This window comes from Cottoperca gobio, chromosome 23 (assembly GCF_900634415.1).
Source record: "Cottoperca gobio chromosome 23, fCotGob3.1, whole genome shotgun sequence".
In the NCBI taxonomy this organism is placed as follows: domain Eukaryota; kingdom Metazoa; phylum Chordata; class Actinopteri; order Perciformes; family Bovichtidae; genus Cottoperca; species Cottoperca gobio.
The window spans coordinates 13,902,512-13,918,457 of NC_041377.1; the positions used below are offsets into that span (position 1 = coordinate 13,902,512).

A 15,946-nucleotide genomic window follows, 5' to 3' on the forward strand; every position below is an offset into this window, starting at 1 on the left:
GAGAAGTCTTTAGCATATTTTGTCATTTAGTTTAGATAGAAAAACTTTGATTTGCGCAGAATAAAACTTGAACGTCTCATTTGTCAACACTTAAAGCATCCGACAGTAAGCAGCGTGTGGAATGTAGAATGAGGGGCTGGACTATAGACTGTGGAGGCCAACCACCCTCAAACCCTCAGTTTGAGCCCAGGACACCTTCAATCTCATTACCTCAGTCAGAACAGGAGTCACTACTCCCAACCACTTCTGTCTGTTGCCACGGAAACGGGGGAGTCCCTCGTGTTAGTGTGGCCAATTTGTGTGGCTGGATGTGTTTGTTTTAAACCTTTGTAGTACACAGCCTCTTTAGAAGTGAGTTAAGAATGTGTTGTGTTCTCAGTCAGTCGTCCACACTGGGGTGTTTAAGCCTCGGTCAGCACCGGCAGGCGGCTACTTGTCAGGTTTGTATGAAACATTTCTCCACAAAGTAATTAGGCTGCCGTTAGTCTTGGGTTGGGATTTGCAACCTTCTTGGTGCCACGACACACTCAAATAAGACTCAGAATGTGTGTGTGTGTGTGTGTGTGTGTGTGTGTGTGTGTGTGTGTGTGTGTGTGTGTGTGTGTGTGTGTGTGTGTGTGTGTGTGTGTGTGTGTGTGAGAAACGTATATTCTGTTCATTATCAACATTGTGGCTTGCCAATTCACTGAGGTTTTTTAGATTTTATTTATTTATTTATATATATATATATATATATATATATATATATATATATATATATATATATATATTATTTTGGCACAGCAACTTGCACTAGTTGACAGTAAAATGGACTCCAACAGCTGCCTCAGGTTCTTTATGTGGGTCACTGTCCAGAATCATCCTCGTTTGCACCCGACTGTAAATCACCTCCTGTAGGCCACAATATTCTCTTGTCTAGTATCTCCATGATTGTCACATATCCTGTACAGCGCTGCTCTGATGACACATTGTTGGCAGCTGTACTATTATTGATCTCTAATATCACAAAATACAACAAAGGGGTCCTAATATGACCAAGTGGTAACGTTTTTGATTAGGATAATTATCAGAGATAACGATATCACAAACTCACACACACTGACAAACAGGTGACATTCATCAGGCTGAAACGAGCAATTTAGTTTGTGCAGTACGGAGTTCTTGGTGAATCTGACTTGGAACACATGTATGAGCAAACGTCACAAAGTAAAAAAAGGTAAGAGAGGTTTAGGATAAGAATATGAACATCTTGCATGAAGCTCACTGACTTTTGTAAAGGTGCAGTTTTGAAAAATTCTGATCCATAGGCATGTCCCGTACCTGATTATTCCTATGACAGGGTGTTAGATTGTTTCCCAGCCTGCATTTTGTGAAACACTGAAGAAGAAAAACACGTCAACAGGCCATCAAGGGCCACAGCGCTAACAGACTAACACATAAAAGTCAATTTCACTCAAACTCCCGCTCACATATACGACCAATGTAGAGGTTCCACCAGAGCTGCATGTCTTTAGACAGTGGAGGGTAAATCCCATCAACATGAGGAGTGCATGCAAACTACTCTGATTTATCCTGGGAGGTTTTTGCTTGGAGAGGAGAGGACTAACCGAGGAATGAGTCCACTCGAGTTATCATCCCCTTCGAGTATTATACCAATGAAAATGATCTTTTGTTCGTTAAAGAAAAGAAACCTTTAAATCAGTTTCCCCCTGACTTCAGTAGTTGGTTGGGTAGACATATTTTCCGGTCAAAGTCCTAATTTCCCATTATAGTTAATGGCTAGTGTTAATCTCCCTACCTGATATAAATAGAACCTGCAAAGGTGCATAATTCATTAATATCCCTGCTCTTAATTTTGCTAGAATATAAGTTATTTTTATCTAATGGTTCCGTTTATATTAATTGCGTCTTCATTACAGTTAAACCTCAACAAGGCAAACCTGAGCTCAGAAATTGTTCAGGAACAAAGTCCCCAAATCAGTCTCCACCTGCAGCGTCTCCTGTGTCTTCATCTTTTACACAGAATCTGATACTACTGTCAGATCCTGCCGAAGTCTATGTACGACACAATCTACTAGTACGACATACATTTAGAGCAACTTTCATTACCCACAATTAGTTTGGACGTTTCCTTGTCTGCTCCCCTGCATTTGAGGCTCAACTCCAGGTGTGTGTATGTGTGTGTGTGTGTGTGTGTGTTCTGCTCCATCACTGCAAGTAGCCTCTGCAGTCTTGTTATTGCACAGCTCTTGAACGGTTCATCGTGAATTTGAAAGAAACAATTAGGTGTTACAGAAGTCTAAAAAACAAACTACAATGTAAAGTCTTATTGTAACCAGACTTGTCTACACAGTGTGCACTGGTCTTCTTAAAACAGACGCATCAACATTTACAGGCACGCAGGTAAAGTGGGCCACTTGACGATCTCTTGTCTATTTGTGCCTATTATGTCCTCCCACAATATTATCTAATAAATCTGTAGCTGTATCATTTCACCGTGGGATTTTGCTCTCAGTAATATCTGTTAATGACTTGTCTCAGTCAGATTGCCTAAAGATCATATTAAGGTCTGACTAAACACATTAGATTTAGTCATTAGAGTAGGTATAGAAAACTCTGGATTGAAATGTAGGACCCACATCTTCTTCACACTCAATTGTAAGCAATATCTTGGCTAGTCCTTCAAGCAGCTTTACTGAAATAGATGTGAAACCCATATTTGAGTCCTGATTTAGTGCCTACAAAACACAGGGCCAGAAGTGTTTTTTTTGTTCTTAAATTCCATGCAGAAACTCATTATACTCGCAGTGATACCTCTATGTTAAGGAGCATACCGTTTTACATTACATTACATTACACCATTACCTTTTGTGTGATAACATGATTTACACAGCTGTTATTGGAAATTATTTAATTTCCTGTTACAAGGCAATTAGAGCAATCTGGCCCTTTGCCTTTTCACGGTACTGTGGCTTCGTGTTGACAAAGTTCGGGCAGATAATTTGATAATTGTGTTTTTAAATGTAATCGGCTCACCTGCTCCTCTGTGCTACGGTTGCTTTAATTACGAGGCAGAACTCCATCTATGCGCATGCCAGTGGCGTAGGCCCATTTTAGGTGGTAAATGTGCTTTCTTTTGGGCAAGGGGGACCTGTGTCCTATTAGAAATTGGTGTCAGTGTTTTCTCCAATCATTCAATGTTTTTATGATTATAAATTAAAGAAGAAAATATGTCTGTTGCTTTGTAGTTATCCTTTCAACATACGTTGAAAGGAGCCAGTTGAGGTGGTTCGGGCATCTAGTAAGGATGCCACCTGGGCGCCTCCCTAGGGAGGTGTTCCAGGCACGTCCAGCTGGGAGGAGACCCCGGGGAAGACCCAGGACTCGGTGGAGAGATTATATCTCCTCACTGGCCTGGGAACACCTCAGGATCCCCCAGTCGGAGCTGGAGGATGTGGCCCGGAGAAGGGAAGATTGGGGTTCCTTACTGGAGCTGCTGCCCCCGCGACCCGATCCCGGATAAGCGGTAGACGATGGATGGATGGATGGCTTTGTAGTTATTGCCATCTCAGCTTCTTTTTGAATAACTTTGTATTATTATTTTCACAGTTGCAAGTACCATCAACAGTAAGGGCAAACATTCTTATATTTCCACCCAACCCCATGGGTTCACAGAGATTAGCAAGTATAAGATTAGTAAGAAACAAATATAAATTCACATCCAAATGTAAACAACTGGGATTCCCGGCTCATGCTCCTTTTTGAAGAATAAAGTTTTCAAAATGAAAATACTTCACTTAATTGTCATTGGTTATGGTATTTTTTATACTTTGATTGATTTATATATTTTTCATATTAGTCTTGAGAGTTGTGCCCCCTCCCCTTACCACCAAGACCACAAAGTTATATTAGATCTAGCATCTTAATGTTGCTCTCAAAGTGCACCAGATGCATACCATTCACTTTAAAATGTTAAAATAATTCTGCCCGGGGAGCATGCCCCCGGACCCCCCTAGAGAATGTGAAGTCCACCCTACTCCTAAGTCATGCCAACATGACTAAGGCCAGGTAACATGGACCTGGTTAACATGACTAATATATTGATGACCAGCACAAAACACGATGGGTGTGTAGTGGCTTTGCTCAGTGCAAAACTCCCAGACTTACTTCTCCATCATCATGCCATCTGAGTTCCTTTAATGGTGATTGTACTACCATGCAGGTGCACACAGCTCCACCTCACCTCTGGGCTAAGCCCACCCAAACTTGAAAACCTAGCTACGCCCCTGGTGCATGCCTTTGTGAAATCACATCCTTTATATGAAGAAGACATACCTTGTGTTGGGGCAACCCCTCTGTGGCCCCCTGACTGCGTTCCCCTTAACCCTGTGTCTGGTCTTTTGGAGACGTCAGCAGACTACAAAACTTTTCAACTAGACAGTTCACGCTTCTGTCCCCCTCTGCTGGAGATCCAGTGGAACTACAGAAAAACACCCAGGTGGAGATATGCCTGTGCTGTGTATATGACATTGGCTGTGTCATGAAAGCATGTGACGTTCCTACCACACTTATCTCTATCAGTGTTGTCATGTGACTTCACTGTACGTATAGGCGTACGCTTTAAGATTCTTAAACCATTCTTAAATCTTTTAAAAAGTTTTCCCATAATTTTAAGCCACAATTATCATTTCTAGCTATTAGTCAATGCATTTACTAAAGAATCCAGAATCACAGAAGAATCGTGGAAGAGATGTTATTCAAAGGTCAACGCCACTTTCCCTTTCTCATATTCTGCTCAGTTTGGTGTTTCTGTCTGCTTGTTCCAAATTTCCATAAGTCTCGGACACCTGTGGCACGTCATACCCAAACTGCATTAAGCACCTGCCACTTGCAGCTCCTCTAATTAATCCACCACTTTGATTATTGAGGCAGTGTATGTTTCTGTGCGTGCTTGTGCTTGGACGATTCTTCATGCTGGTGAACATCGCTTTTTTTGCCGTGTGCGATGCTAATATTTGAATGACACACTTTACAAAAAGCACGATTTGCCCGATTCTGCTTTTTATTAAATAATGGAAGGTCTCCTCCCATTTGTCTAGTTACTTGCATAAAGTTTTAACTTGTTTGGCAGGTACAACTGCATCTCCATCTATCTCCCGTTCACTGTGACTCTCATCATGTTCTCGTCTTCTTCTGTGTTATTGTTCCTGTTTTCTTCTTCTGTGTGTTTACTGGTGGATAACGTTTTTCAGCTCATGTTAAACATAATACTGCCACCTGCTCTACTGGAGGCCAATTTATACTTTTTTTAATTAGGCCTATTTTTGTTTTTTTGAAAGGTTAGAAATACGAGATAATTACGGGAAAATATTTAAACGGGAGGAAAACGGGATAGAAGGAAAAATACGGGATAATCCCGGGGAAAATGGGAGCATTGACAGGTATGTTACTTGATAACTAGTTATCAGTTGGTTTGCTAACCTTGGTGGCAGCTAATGCCGGCCTTCTGTAGCTAATAGGTTTGACAAAGGGTGACACATTAGAAAACAGTGGGGCTGTTCTGCATGTCATAGTGCAGCTGAAGCACGTTACACTGAATGAGTGGAATTGAGCACCAGTGTGGTGTCAGGTGCAGGTGGCTGATTTGGACCAAGCTGTTTTAATTTAATCCGCCACTAGAGGGCAGCAACACGTGCTATTTCACCATTGATGCTGTAATATAAATATAATGGAATAAAGCACACATTTATTTTTTGAGGGTTAGGACTATTATCAATAGTGATTAACATAAGATTAATAAGTAGGGGCTCATTGACTCATTTTCATATTAAGACTGTGATAGACAGGGATCTTAATTTATTGCCCAATAGGGATACTAACTGATGAAAAGTGGTTAAAATATCGATCCTGACATTGGACATCTCAGATTTCAATGTAATATTTTTTTCAAATATATAGTGTTTTTTTCTCATATTGTGTTTTGGGCAGAGTTAGAAGCAGAGTTGAGATTGCTTTTAGCTTTGAAAGGCGCTTTACAAATACAATTTATTATTATTATCATTATTATTATTATTATTATTATTATTATTATTCTCTAATATGTCAAAAGTAAGTTATATACCAGAGTAATAAACCAGAAATAGGGTGGATATATGTGGATCCCAACTCTGACGACCTATTTCAGTTCTCAAGTCTCCCCAGAAGAACCGTTTGTACTTCATATCATCCTGATGAGCAGGTGGCACCGTGTGTGGTAGACTGAAATGTGTTGTATGTGTCTTTGAGTGGTCGCAAAGACTAGAAAAGCGCTATATAAATGCAGTCCGTATACATATATATATGTGTGTGTGTATTTATATATATATAAGTATGTTGACTACAATATTACTTATTTGCATGAAGTTAGCTACTTGTTATGAATTGTTTGATTGTATTGCAGATCCGCATACTGTTTGTATGCAGTAACAGTGTTCCTGGCACTGTAAGGTCCTCTGGGAAAAACACATATCCATTAGCATTAATGTTTATTTTAGGAAGGCTAGAACTAATTTTAAATGCACACAGGGATAGTGTGCAGCATACTGACTGGCACAGGTATCATTGGTTTAATTGTCCAGCTGCCACCAATATGACAAGCAGCCTCATTAGCATTGTGTGAGACCGTTACAGTGACCTTTTGAAATACTCAATTCAGTTTTTATATTTAGATCCAGTTAGTGGTTTCTACGCACTCTACAGCTCGTAAACACACGACGCCGCTATGTTTACTGCGTGTTTTCTAATGCATTATACATGCTTTCATGAAGTAGTCGCACACAAATGGGTTGTGGGTGTACAGTTTAGCACAGGAGTATCATTTTGCTGTTTGTGGATGTAATAGTCTAAAAACAGCAAACAAACATAACTCCAGCATTGTATTTGTATTGCATTGAAATGCAGAAGAGTATAATTATGCTCCCCAACCTGCCAGGACACTCGCATCAACAGATATGGAAGATGAAGTACTAGTACTGTCAATGTTATGCTATTATACTATTGAAATGTTGTTATTGATGCATTTATATGTGGTACTTTAATGTTGTGGTTGCTGGTCATTTGAACTATTTTGAATCTGTAACAAAGGATCATATTTTAAAAACTGATCATATGTTTTGTATGTAAAATCATCATTTCAAATGATTGTGAGTACAATATTTCTCTCTGAAAATATAGTTTTAAGTAGAAGTTTAAAGTGGCATAAAATGCACCTCAAATTGTGCTTAAGTACAGTACTTTAGTAAATGCACTTAGTTACTTTCCACCACTGGGGTTAAGGAAATGAACACAAAGTCCACTTCCTTTGCTTTTATAATCTTAAAATGTAACTATTGCTTATCCCTCTTTTCCCTTAAGTGTCAGTGATGCAGCAGGTAGAATGTGTAGTTGTAGAATGTGTAGTTGTAGAACGTGTAGTTGTAGAATGTGTAGTTGTAGAATGTGTAGTTGTAGAACGTGTAGTTGTAGAACGTGTAGTTGTAGAACGTGTAGTTGTAGAATGTGTAGTTGTAGAACGTGTAGTTGTAGAAGTGTTGTAGAACGTGTAGTTGTAGAATGTGTAGTTGTAGAACGTGTAGTTTGTAGAATGTGTAGTTGTAGAACGTGTAGTTGTAGAATGTGTAGTTTGTAGAACGTGTAGTTGTAGAAGTGTAGTTGTAGAACGTGTAGTTGTAGAACTGGTAGTTGTAGAATGTGGTAGTGTGTAGAACGTGTAGTTGTAGAATGTGTAGTTGTAGAATGTGTAGTTGTAGAACGTGTAGTTGTAGAACGTGTAGTTGTAGAACGTGTAGTTGTAGAGGTGTAGTTGTAGAACGTGTAAGTTGTAGAACGTGTAGTTGTAGAATGTGTAGTTGTAGAAGGTGTAGTTGTAGAACGTGTAGTTGTAGAACGTGTAGTTGTAGACGTGTAGTTGTAGAAGTGTAGTTGTAGAACGTGTAGTTGTAGAACGTGTAGTTTGTAGAATGTGTAGTTGTAGAATGTGTAGTTGTAGAAGGGTGTAGTTGTAGAACGTGTAGTTGTAGAAGGTGTAGTTTGTAGAACGTGTAGTTGGTAGAACGTGTAGTTGTAGAACGTGTAGTTGTAGAACGTGTAGTTGTAGAAGGTGTAGTTGTAGAACGTGTAGATTGTAGAACGTGTAGTTGTAGAACAGTGTAGTTGTAGAACGTGTAGTTTGTAGAACGTGTAGTTGTAGAACGTGTAAGTTGTAGAACGTGTAGTTGTAGAACGTTAGTTTGTAGAAGGTGTAGTTGTAGACGGTGTAGTTGGTAGAACGTGTAGTTGTAGAACGTGTAGTTGTAGAACGTGTAGTTGTAGAATGTGTAGTTGTAGAACTTGTAGTTGTAGAACGTGTAGTTGTAGAACTGTAGGTGTAGAATGTGTAGTTGTAGAATTGTAGTTGTAGAACGTGTAGTTGTAGAATGTGTAGTTGTAGAACGTGTAGTTGTAGAACGTGTAGTTGTAGAACGTGGTAGTTGTAGAATGTGTAGTTTGTAGAAGGTTGTAGTTGTAGAAGTGTAGTTGTAGAATGTGTAGTTGTAGAAGTGTAGTTGTAGAACGTGTAGTTGTAGAATGTGTAGTTGTAGAAGGTGTAGTTGTAGAACGTGTAGTTGTAGAAGGTGTAGTTGTAGTGCATCCAGCTGCATGTAATGTACACACAGACAGCTCTTAGTTGTTGCAGGGAACTAGCCATTAGGAGTACATGCATACAGGCACAGGGAGTGAAGATGAGACTTGAGAAGCCTCATTATTTAAAATGTAAACATTTTTTTTAAACTAAGCTCATGTACAGACATAAACAAGCATTATATATTTCAGAAGTACATCAAGAAGCATTTGCATTTCATTAATAAGTGTAGTCCTTGGCTCATGTGGAGTTTTGTTGCAGGTTCCAGGACTGTGCTGGTGGTGAACCTGTGGTGCAGCAGGCCGCACTTGGCAGCATGGTGAAGGTCCAGAGGTCAACCAGGAGGAAGAGCTCTCACTGTCTCCGCAGACTGGAGGTACTGAAAAAAAACACTTAACAATGTCTTGATGTTTTTGTCCCGTTTCACTGTTTCACATTGTGGAAAACACACCTTTATGTTAATACCCAACTCTACTGTTGAACGGTAGAGATGAACTCTAGGATGTAAGGTATATTCAATTTAATATGAATATGAAAATGGATCATGTTGAATAATCAATCATAATAATTATAACCCTGTTTAATCCAGGTTTCACTCGTCTGTTTTATTCTTTATTCCTCCATTTAGTTTTATTTAGCAGTAAGTTTAAATTAATGGCTATTCCACCTACTGTAATCAGTTCCCTCCTAATGCTTCATGCTCACCACCTCCCAACGAAAAATAAAAACGAGGCATGAAGAGTTGATTAATTGATTGACTGATAAATGAATACTTGTGCGCTGGACAGTCAAGAAGTTGAAGTTCTCTTTTCCCATCTCTTCACACTTTCCTAAAGAGCATGATCCACTAGTTGAGATTAAAAGTTGTTCTTTTACAGTGGGTTCACGGAGCATGTGTAACATACTGTTTAAGTCAGTGTGTGTGTGTGTGTGTGTGTGTCTGTGTCTGTGTCTGTGTCTGTGTCTGTGTCTGTGTCTGTGTGTGGCCCACTTGTCCTGTGGAGGAGTGTTGTAGTGTGCCTGAACGGTGGAGTCATTTATCCCTCTTCAAGGACAGCGGGGACGGGAGGAGTGAGGGAGACAGACACAGAGAGAAAATTAGGATAAATTGGTGGGAGGGAGAGGAGAAAAAGATTGGGGACTTAGAGAGGTCTGGTCAAGTAACACAGCTACACACACACACACACACACACACACACACACACACACACACACACACACACACACACACACTCGCAAAGACAGATGTATGTGCACAAACTGAAGGGTTGGTGTGGAGTCACTTATCTGCTGAAGGGTGGCTTTGTGCGACAAGGTTAATGTCCCTCTACAAAATCTCAGGAGACATGACACACACACACACACACACACACACACACACTCTTTCTTCATTCTGCCCAACAATATGGATTTCTTTTCAGCAAAGGGTGGCGACACAATTTATTTATGATGGGCACACTATTTATGATCAAGTTTCATTTATAAGATTTGGTGTGTGTGTGTTTTATGTATTAGTCATTTAAACTACACTGGTGGTCTCTATGTATTGAATTTGGACATTTCTGACTTTAGTGCCTTCCAGTGGTAGTATCAAGGAAGCATTCATTGTGGCAGGCAGCAATGTCTGCTGCTTCCCTCACCACCCACCGACTCGACCCAAGGACACTGACATTGAATTTGAATAAAAGCAACACATTGACTACCCCGTATTTGTAACATATTTTTGTCTCTTTATTTTTAAAACAAAGATGCTATAATGATATTTATAATTGCAGTCCTTTTTTATGTGTTGATTGGTGTCCTCCTTTTTCTGTAGCTCATGTTTTCATTTTCTTTTTCTGTTTTCTTTTTTTGTTCTGGTCCCACAGAGTGCGGGTCAGACTGAGATGGATGAAGGCCCGCTGCAGCCAAACACCCGGCAGCCACCACAGGAGGAGCCCCGAGGAGCAGACCAGCCATCTGATGAAGCACAGCTCCAGACCTCTGCTTCAGTTGAAGCGCTGTCGGAGAACTTGGACCAGAAGGAGACTCCGATAGACGACCAGGAAAAGGACGACTCCGCGGCCCAGCTCCAAGCCAAGCCTCTGTGGAAGCCCATTCCCCCTCTGCTCCCTGACTCAAACATGAGTGCTACCGCTAAGACCAGGGACCAGATCTGCCAGACTGAGGAGCGGCTTCAGCAGACCGGCGCTGGCAGCCATGGTGGGTGGAGTTCTTCTCTTTTGGGGCGACTGTGGCTCAGGAGGTAGAGCGGTCGTGTGTGAATGCTGACATGTGTTGTAAAGCGCTTTGAGTGGTCGCAAAGATTGGAAAAGCGCTATATAAATAGATTCCACTTACCATTTACCATTCTTCCCGCTGCCTTGAATCATCCACCTCCAGGCTTAAACTGTCTGTCAGCCTCGTGTGCAGCCTCACTGCCAGTGCATCAGAGTACTCCAAATAAGGCCGTGCTCCAAATAAGATCAAATGCTGTGCCCTCACAGAAGAAATGGAAACCAAAAGAGGCACTACAATGAGTGTGCCCCGCTGGTTAGCCTGCCCTCAGTGTGCCCTGCCGGTGAGCCTGACGTGTCAGACATTTATGAAAGTTTTAGAACTTCTCATCAACTGTTCAGACCTGCAAAAGTAATCCTATCTCTCTTATAATTTGGGAAAGCTACTTCATTTAGTAAAACGAAAATAAGCACAGCCTGAGAGGCATGAAAATATAGAACCTAACATTTGTATTCTAAAAAAACCAAGATTCTTTATTCCTTGAATGAATGTATATATTGCTTTCCGAGGTGTAACCACTTCATCAACTGAAATTGTGCTTGCTTTGACAAGAGGCTTCACTTATCTGTCTCTCAGGGTGATATGAAACTACAGGCACCCTGCACTGCCAATTTTGTATTATTCCTTCGGTTGGCAGCTACTGTGTTTTATGACCCTAAAGCCAATCTCACCCATTGATATTGGATTATAAAATGTACTACATGGCTATTAAAGCTGCAATTAAGATGATGTTGGGTTTTCTACCAAGGGCCGACATATTTGTTAGTTTTATTCCTTCCTTCCTTTTGGCTTGGCTACCCATGTTGCTCTCTGCGTTTCTTTCACAGTAGCTTTACTTTAAAAACAGATGTGGATGTCTTGATTCACGTATAAATCCTGCGAACAGTGCTGCTAAGGAAAGAGCCGCTCACAGTAAACGGAACTGTTTGCATGGGCTGACATTTCTGATTGGTTGATCTTTGACCCTCTAGCAGAGGGGGTTTGTGGAGGTCTATGGGTCACTGACCTTCCCCGCTGGGCTTATAGCAGTTTGCCTAGGAGAGGTGTGGGGGGATGGGGATGGGGAAAACACATTCTGTCACACATTAACACATAATCTCCATCTCTCTCTCTGTCAAACTCGCTCACACAGTTGTCATTCACATTTTTAGCTCTCCTTCTGTCTGTGTATTTGTGGGTGTGTCAGTCTGTCTGCTGGTGTTTTTGCTTTATGTCTTTCCTTCTGTCCGTCTCTCACTCACCTACACACACACTCACACTCACACACTACTTCCCCTGTAGTATATATTTGTGTGCATTCAAGCATATATGGGGCCAACAAGGCTTTAAACATGCAAGGTCTCCCCTTTATATGCTTGTTATCTGACCAGAAGTAACTTAATCTTTGAATTAGCATTATCAAATTCTGTCTGGGTAAAAATCAAAACAGACTAATAAAATAATTTCATATACACGTATATATGTTGAAATGAATTAACAAAGCAAAGCATTGTCCTCTGATTGACAATAGTGCATTTTTGCTAAACATATATTGTAGTTTGCGGGCTGTAATTGACAGCTTAAAACATTGACAATGTTTTATTGGAGCTTTGTCATCACTGTCACAAAATGCTCTTCTGTTGCAGCACAAAATGCTTTTCTTCCCCCCCCTTGTCCCTGTCTTTCACATCAATGTAATGTGAAAATTAGACTTCAGCTTTTGAGCTGATTCTGTGTTCTGTGGTGGTGTTTGTGACTGTAATCGGTCTTCTCTCCGCTCAGCTGTTTACCCCTTTCTGTTTGTATGCCCATTGCCATGAAAAGTTTGCATAGTATTGATGTAAAAGTTAAGTGGCTGAAATAAAGAAGAATGCATAAAAATCGGCAGAATGAGAACACTTTACCTCCCCGCAATCCATCTTTGCATTCTATTGTGGTTCATAGAGTCTCAGCCGGTTTGCATCAATAATGCAGGAACCATGGCCCCACTCCTGCTATTTTATATTTATATATCTAATGTTCTATACAAAGGAAAAATGAAATAGTTTGTCACTTGAATCCATAAGTAAAAATGACACCCGAAAAAGCGTATTTGTTAAGGATCCACTCAATTGAAAAATGTGTTTTCCTCATGTTTATGTCCCGTAAAGTGTCTGACCTTGACTATACCTTTTTATATGTGAGCAGCAGAGGGGGGGCTTCCAGACAATGTATTAATTATTTTACTTTTTATGTAGGTAAAACAAACATTAATCATTCTTTGAAACGTGCGTACGTGAGGCAGACTTTACATTTATTTCTCTTTTTTTCTCTTCCAAATGAAAATGTGTTTTGTGTGTTTAAGGAAAGCAGAGAGAATTTGTTTTCTGCCGTGTATTATTCGGGAATGAAAATTTGGCGGGCGAGACAAACCAAACAGTTTTGTTTAGAAAATAGACGTCACACTGAAATTGCATATATTGCACATACACATACATATGGTGCTAAATTGCGCATATTTTTTTATTTCAACGTTTACCTGATGCTATTATTGACTAGTATGGGTTGCAGTGACATTACATTACATTCCTACATCAACATGTGAAGGGTGAAACGTGATTTCCTCATTAGTGTGGCAATCGAATGATTGAAATTGAAGATGGCATAAAAGCAGCTCAGTAAATCATCGAAAGATTAAATCGCCATCAGGATCCCTGTTCTCCAGCTGACCCTGCACTCCCTGGTGATTTGAGGTGGAGCGAAAGCAAAACATTCCCCAATACATATCAATACATTTCCTCCTGGTCACAGTCCTGTTCTGTCTGATAAAGTGGCACTGTGTGACACACAAGCGGAAGTATCAGATGCTGCGCTGGCTCTGAACACTGTTGGACTAGGCACAAAAAAAAATTGTCATCAGCATGCCTCTGCCTCTGCCTCTGCCTCCCACATTTGCCTTCAGTCATTGTGTGTGTGTGTGTGTGTGTGTGTGTGTGTGTGTGTGTGTGTGTGTGTGTGTGTGTGTGTGTGTGTGTGTGTGTGTGTGTGTGTGTGTGGGTGGGTGTGGTTTTACTAGGAGGTAATGAGGTCAGAGTGAATCACTGTCTCATACAGACCTCATTGCCTGACTGTGATTGTGTGTACCCTTTAAGCAAACTGCAATATACTTTGTGTCGTACCAGGCCCCCAGAATTCCCAGGTGATGGAGTATTTCTCCAAGACTGTCATACTCTGATGTCATTATATGCTCGCTTTGATGAAATGCAATCTCTCTCTCCCTCTTGCTCTCCAGGTCCCTGTGTGGAGCCTGGAGATCCCCCTCTGCTCCAGCAGCCTCTGCAGACCTCCAAGTCAGGGATTCAGCAGATAATTGAATGCTTCCGTTCAGGTCTGTGTCTTGTGTGTTTTCTTATTATCCATTCATGCTTTATTATTTGCGATGTAGGCACAGCACAAATGTTTTTTTCCAGATGTTAGAAATGATACCGTCTGCGTCTTTATGCCACCAGGAAAATGAAAAAGAAGAACAGTGTTAGATGTAAACCTGTTTTTTTATAGAAAGTAATGTGAGCAGTCTGTCACTAGCAGTCCATCACTTCCTCACTTCCCAGTGGTTCACATTGCAGGCGTTTAAAAATATAAAACAGTGTCTGGACGTACTTGTTTTGCATTCACAGCAGCGTAACACTCAGTGATCCTCAGCGTTTTTGCATAAAACGTGCGTGAGTAAAGAACAATACATGCTGCTACAGAGGAGTTCTTGTGCTTGGTTCAAATATGAGTCAGATCTCCAACAAAGCACTGAACACTTCAACATGAACAAATTGAATTGAAATTGAACATATGAGTCAGCATGCTGACGATAATGACGGAACAAGTGAAGGTGATGAGAGCAGTGATGCAAAAGTAGCATTTAACACTAAAGGCAATTGTCATATCGGTCTTTTTTTAGTCAGTGAGATTTGTATTGGGATGAGGTCAATTACCTCACAGGCAGGGCACACAATTAGCACCATCTTCTTCTAGCCAACTGCTGGTAAAATATGCAAATGGTTGGTAGATTTGCATCACTCACCAGCTAAAAACAATTGTTATCTATAAAGTGGCTGGAAAATTGTAAACATTCATTAGCCCTTTGGCCGGTGGGAAAAAAGGTTAATTGTGCTCCCTACTAACAGACATTTAATACAAACTGGAATTATTTTCTCTGTTTAACTCTTGTTTTCTTCTGTTAATTATAATAATACAATTATATTAATGCCTATAGTTTGCCAAGTATATTTGAGTTGTTTCAGCAAGATATTACTGCTTAAACATTCTGGTGTATCAATCAACTACAAGACTAGAAATTTTAGCTTTTTTGTTGTTGTTTTATCTTGCAGGCACGAGCCAGCTGAAACACATGCTGCTGAGGGAGGTGGACACCATCTTTGAGTGTAAACTGTGTCGCAGTCTGTTCAGAGGCCTGCCCAACCTCATCACACACAAAGAGTACTACTGCCTCTCACGGCTGCCCGAGCCCGACGGTCAGTGACACGGCACATCAGCATGCAGACACGCACACATAAACAGGTCTCGAATACTTACACTTAAACTTAGCCGCACTCTCAAAAATCAAAGCGCAAAAGAAACATGACCATGAACTCAATAATAAAATCAATAGAACAGGTAAATAAAGCAAGGCCAGAACTTTTGTGCATGCTGAGGACATGGAAATGCAGACAGAGGCACGGATCAAACTGAATCATACACATCTAGTTCAGTTACCACACAAAGTTATGCACAGAATCATCGATTACTTCTCCACATATTACTTTTAATATTCTGTCACTCCAAGGTTTCTTCTCTCTCTGTCAACTACTCATTAGTCTCCTTTTATCCCCTCTGTCTGTACGTGCTCCTCTTTCATTCCTTCACACACAAACTCACACATGTTCAATCCATCAATCATTTCCCTCACTCAAAGTGCAGTTTCTCCTCCGCTCTCCGCTCGTATCGCTAAGGAAATTGACTTTGATCTGGCAGCATTTATGTTATATGCTTCTCATTAGC

At 40.6% G+C, this 15,946-nt stretch overlaps 1 protein-coding gene across 6 annotated transcripts in view; it reads left to right on the forward strand.

The window, feature by feature from the left end:
* Positions 1-15,946, forward strand: part of znf800b (zinc finger protein 800b) — a 30,347-nt gene that overhangs the window by 6,235 nt on the left and 8,166 nt on the right. For 4 of the 6 annotated variants that reach the window (XM_029462483.1, XM_029462479.1, XM_029462480.1 and 1 more), the window contains exons 2-5: positions 8,921-9,035; positions 10,519-10,861; positions 14,187-14,282; positions 15,277-15,420. In XM_029462483.1, coding sequence (XP_029318343.1) covers positions 8,976-9,035; positions 10,519-10,861; positions 14,187-14,282; positions 15,277-15,420 — 643 coding nt within the window. In that variant the 5' untranslated portion in view covers positions 8,921-8,975. The remainder of the gene's footprint in view (positions 1-8,920; positions 9,036-10,518; positions 10,862-14,186; positions 14,283-15,276; positions 15,421-15,946) is intronic. The other 2 variants (XM_029462481.1, XM_029462485.1) reach the window with 1 other exon arrangement.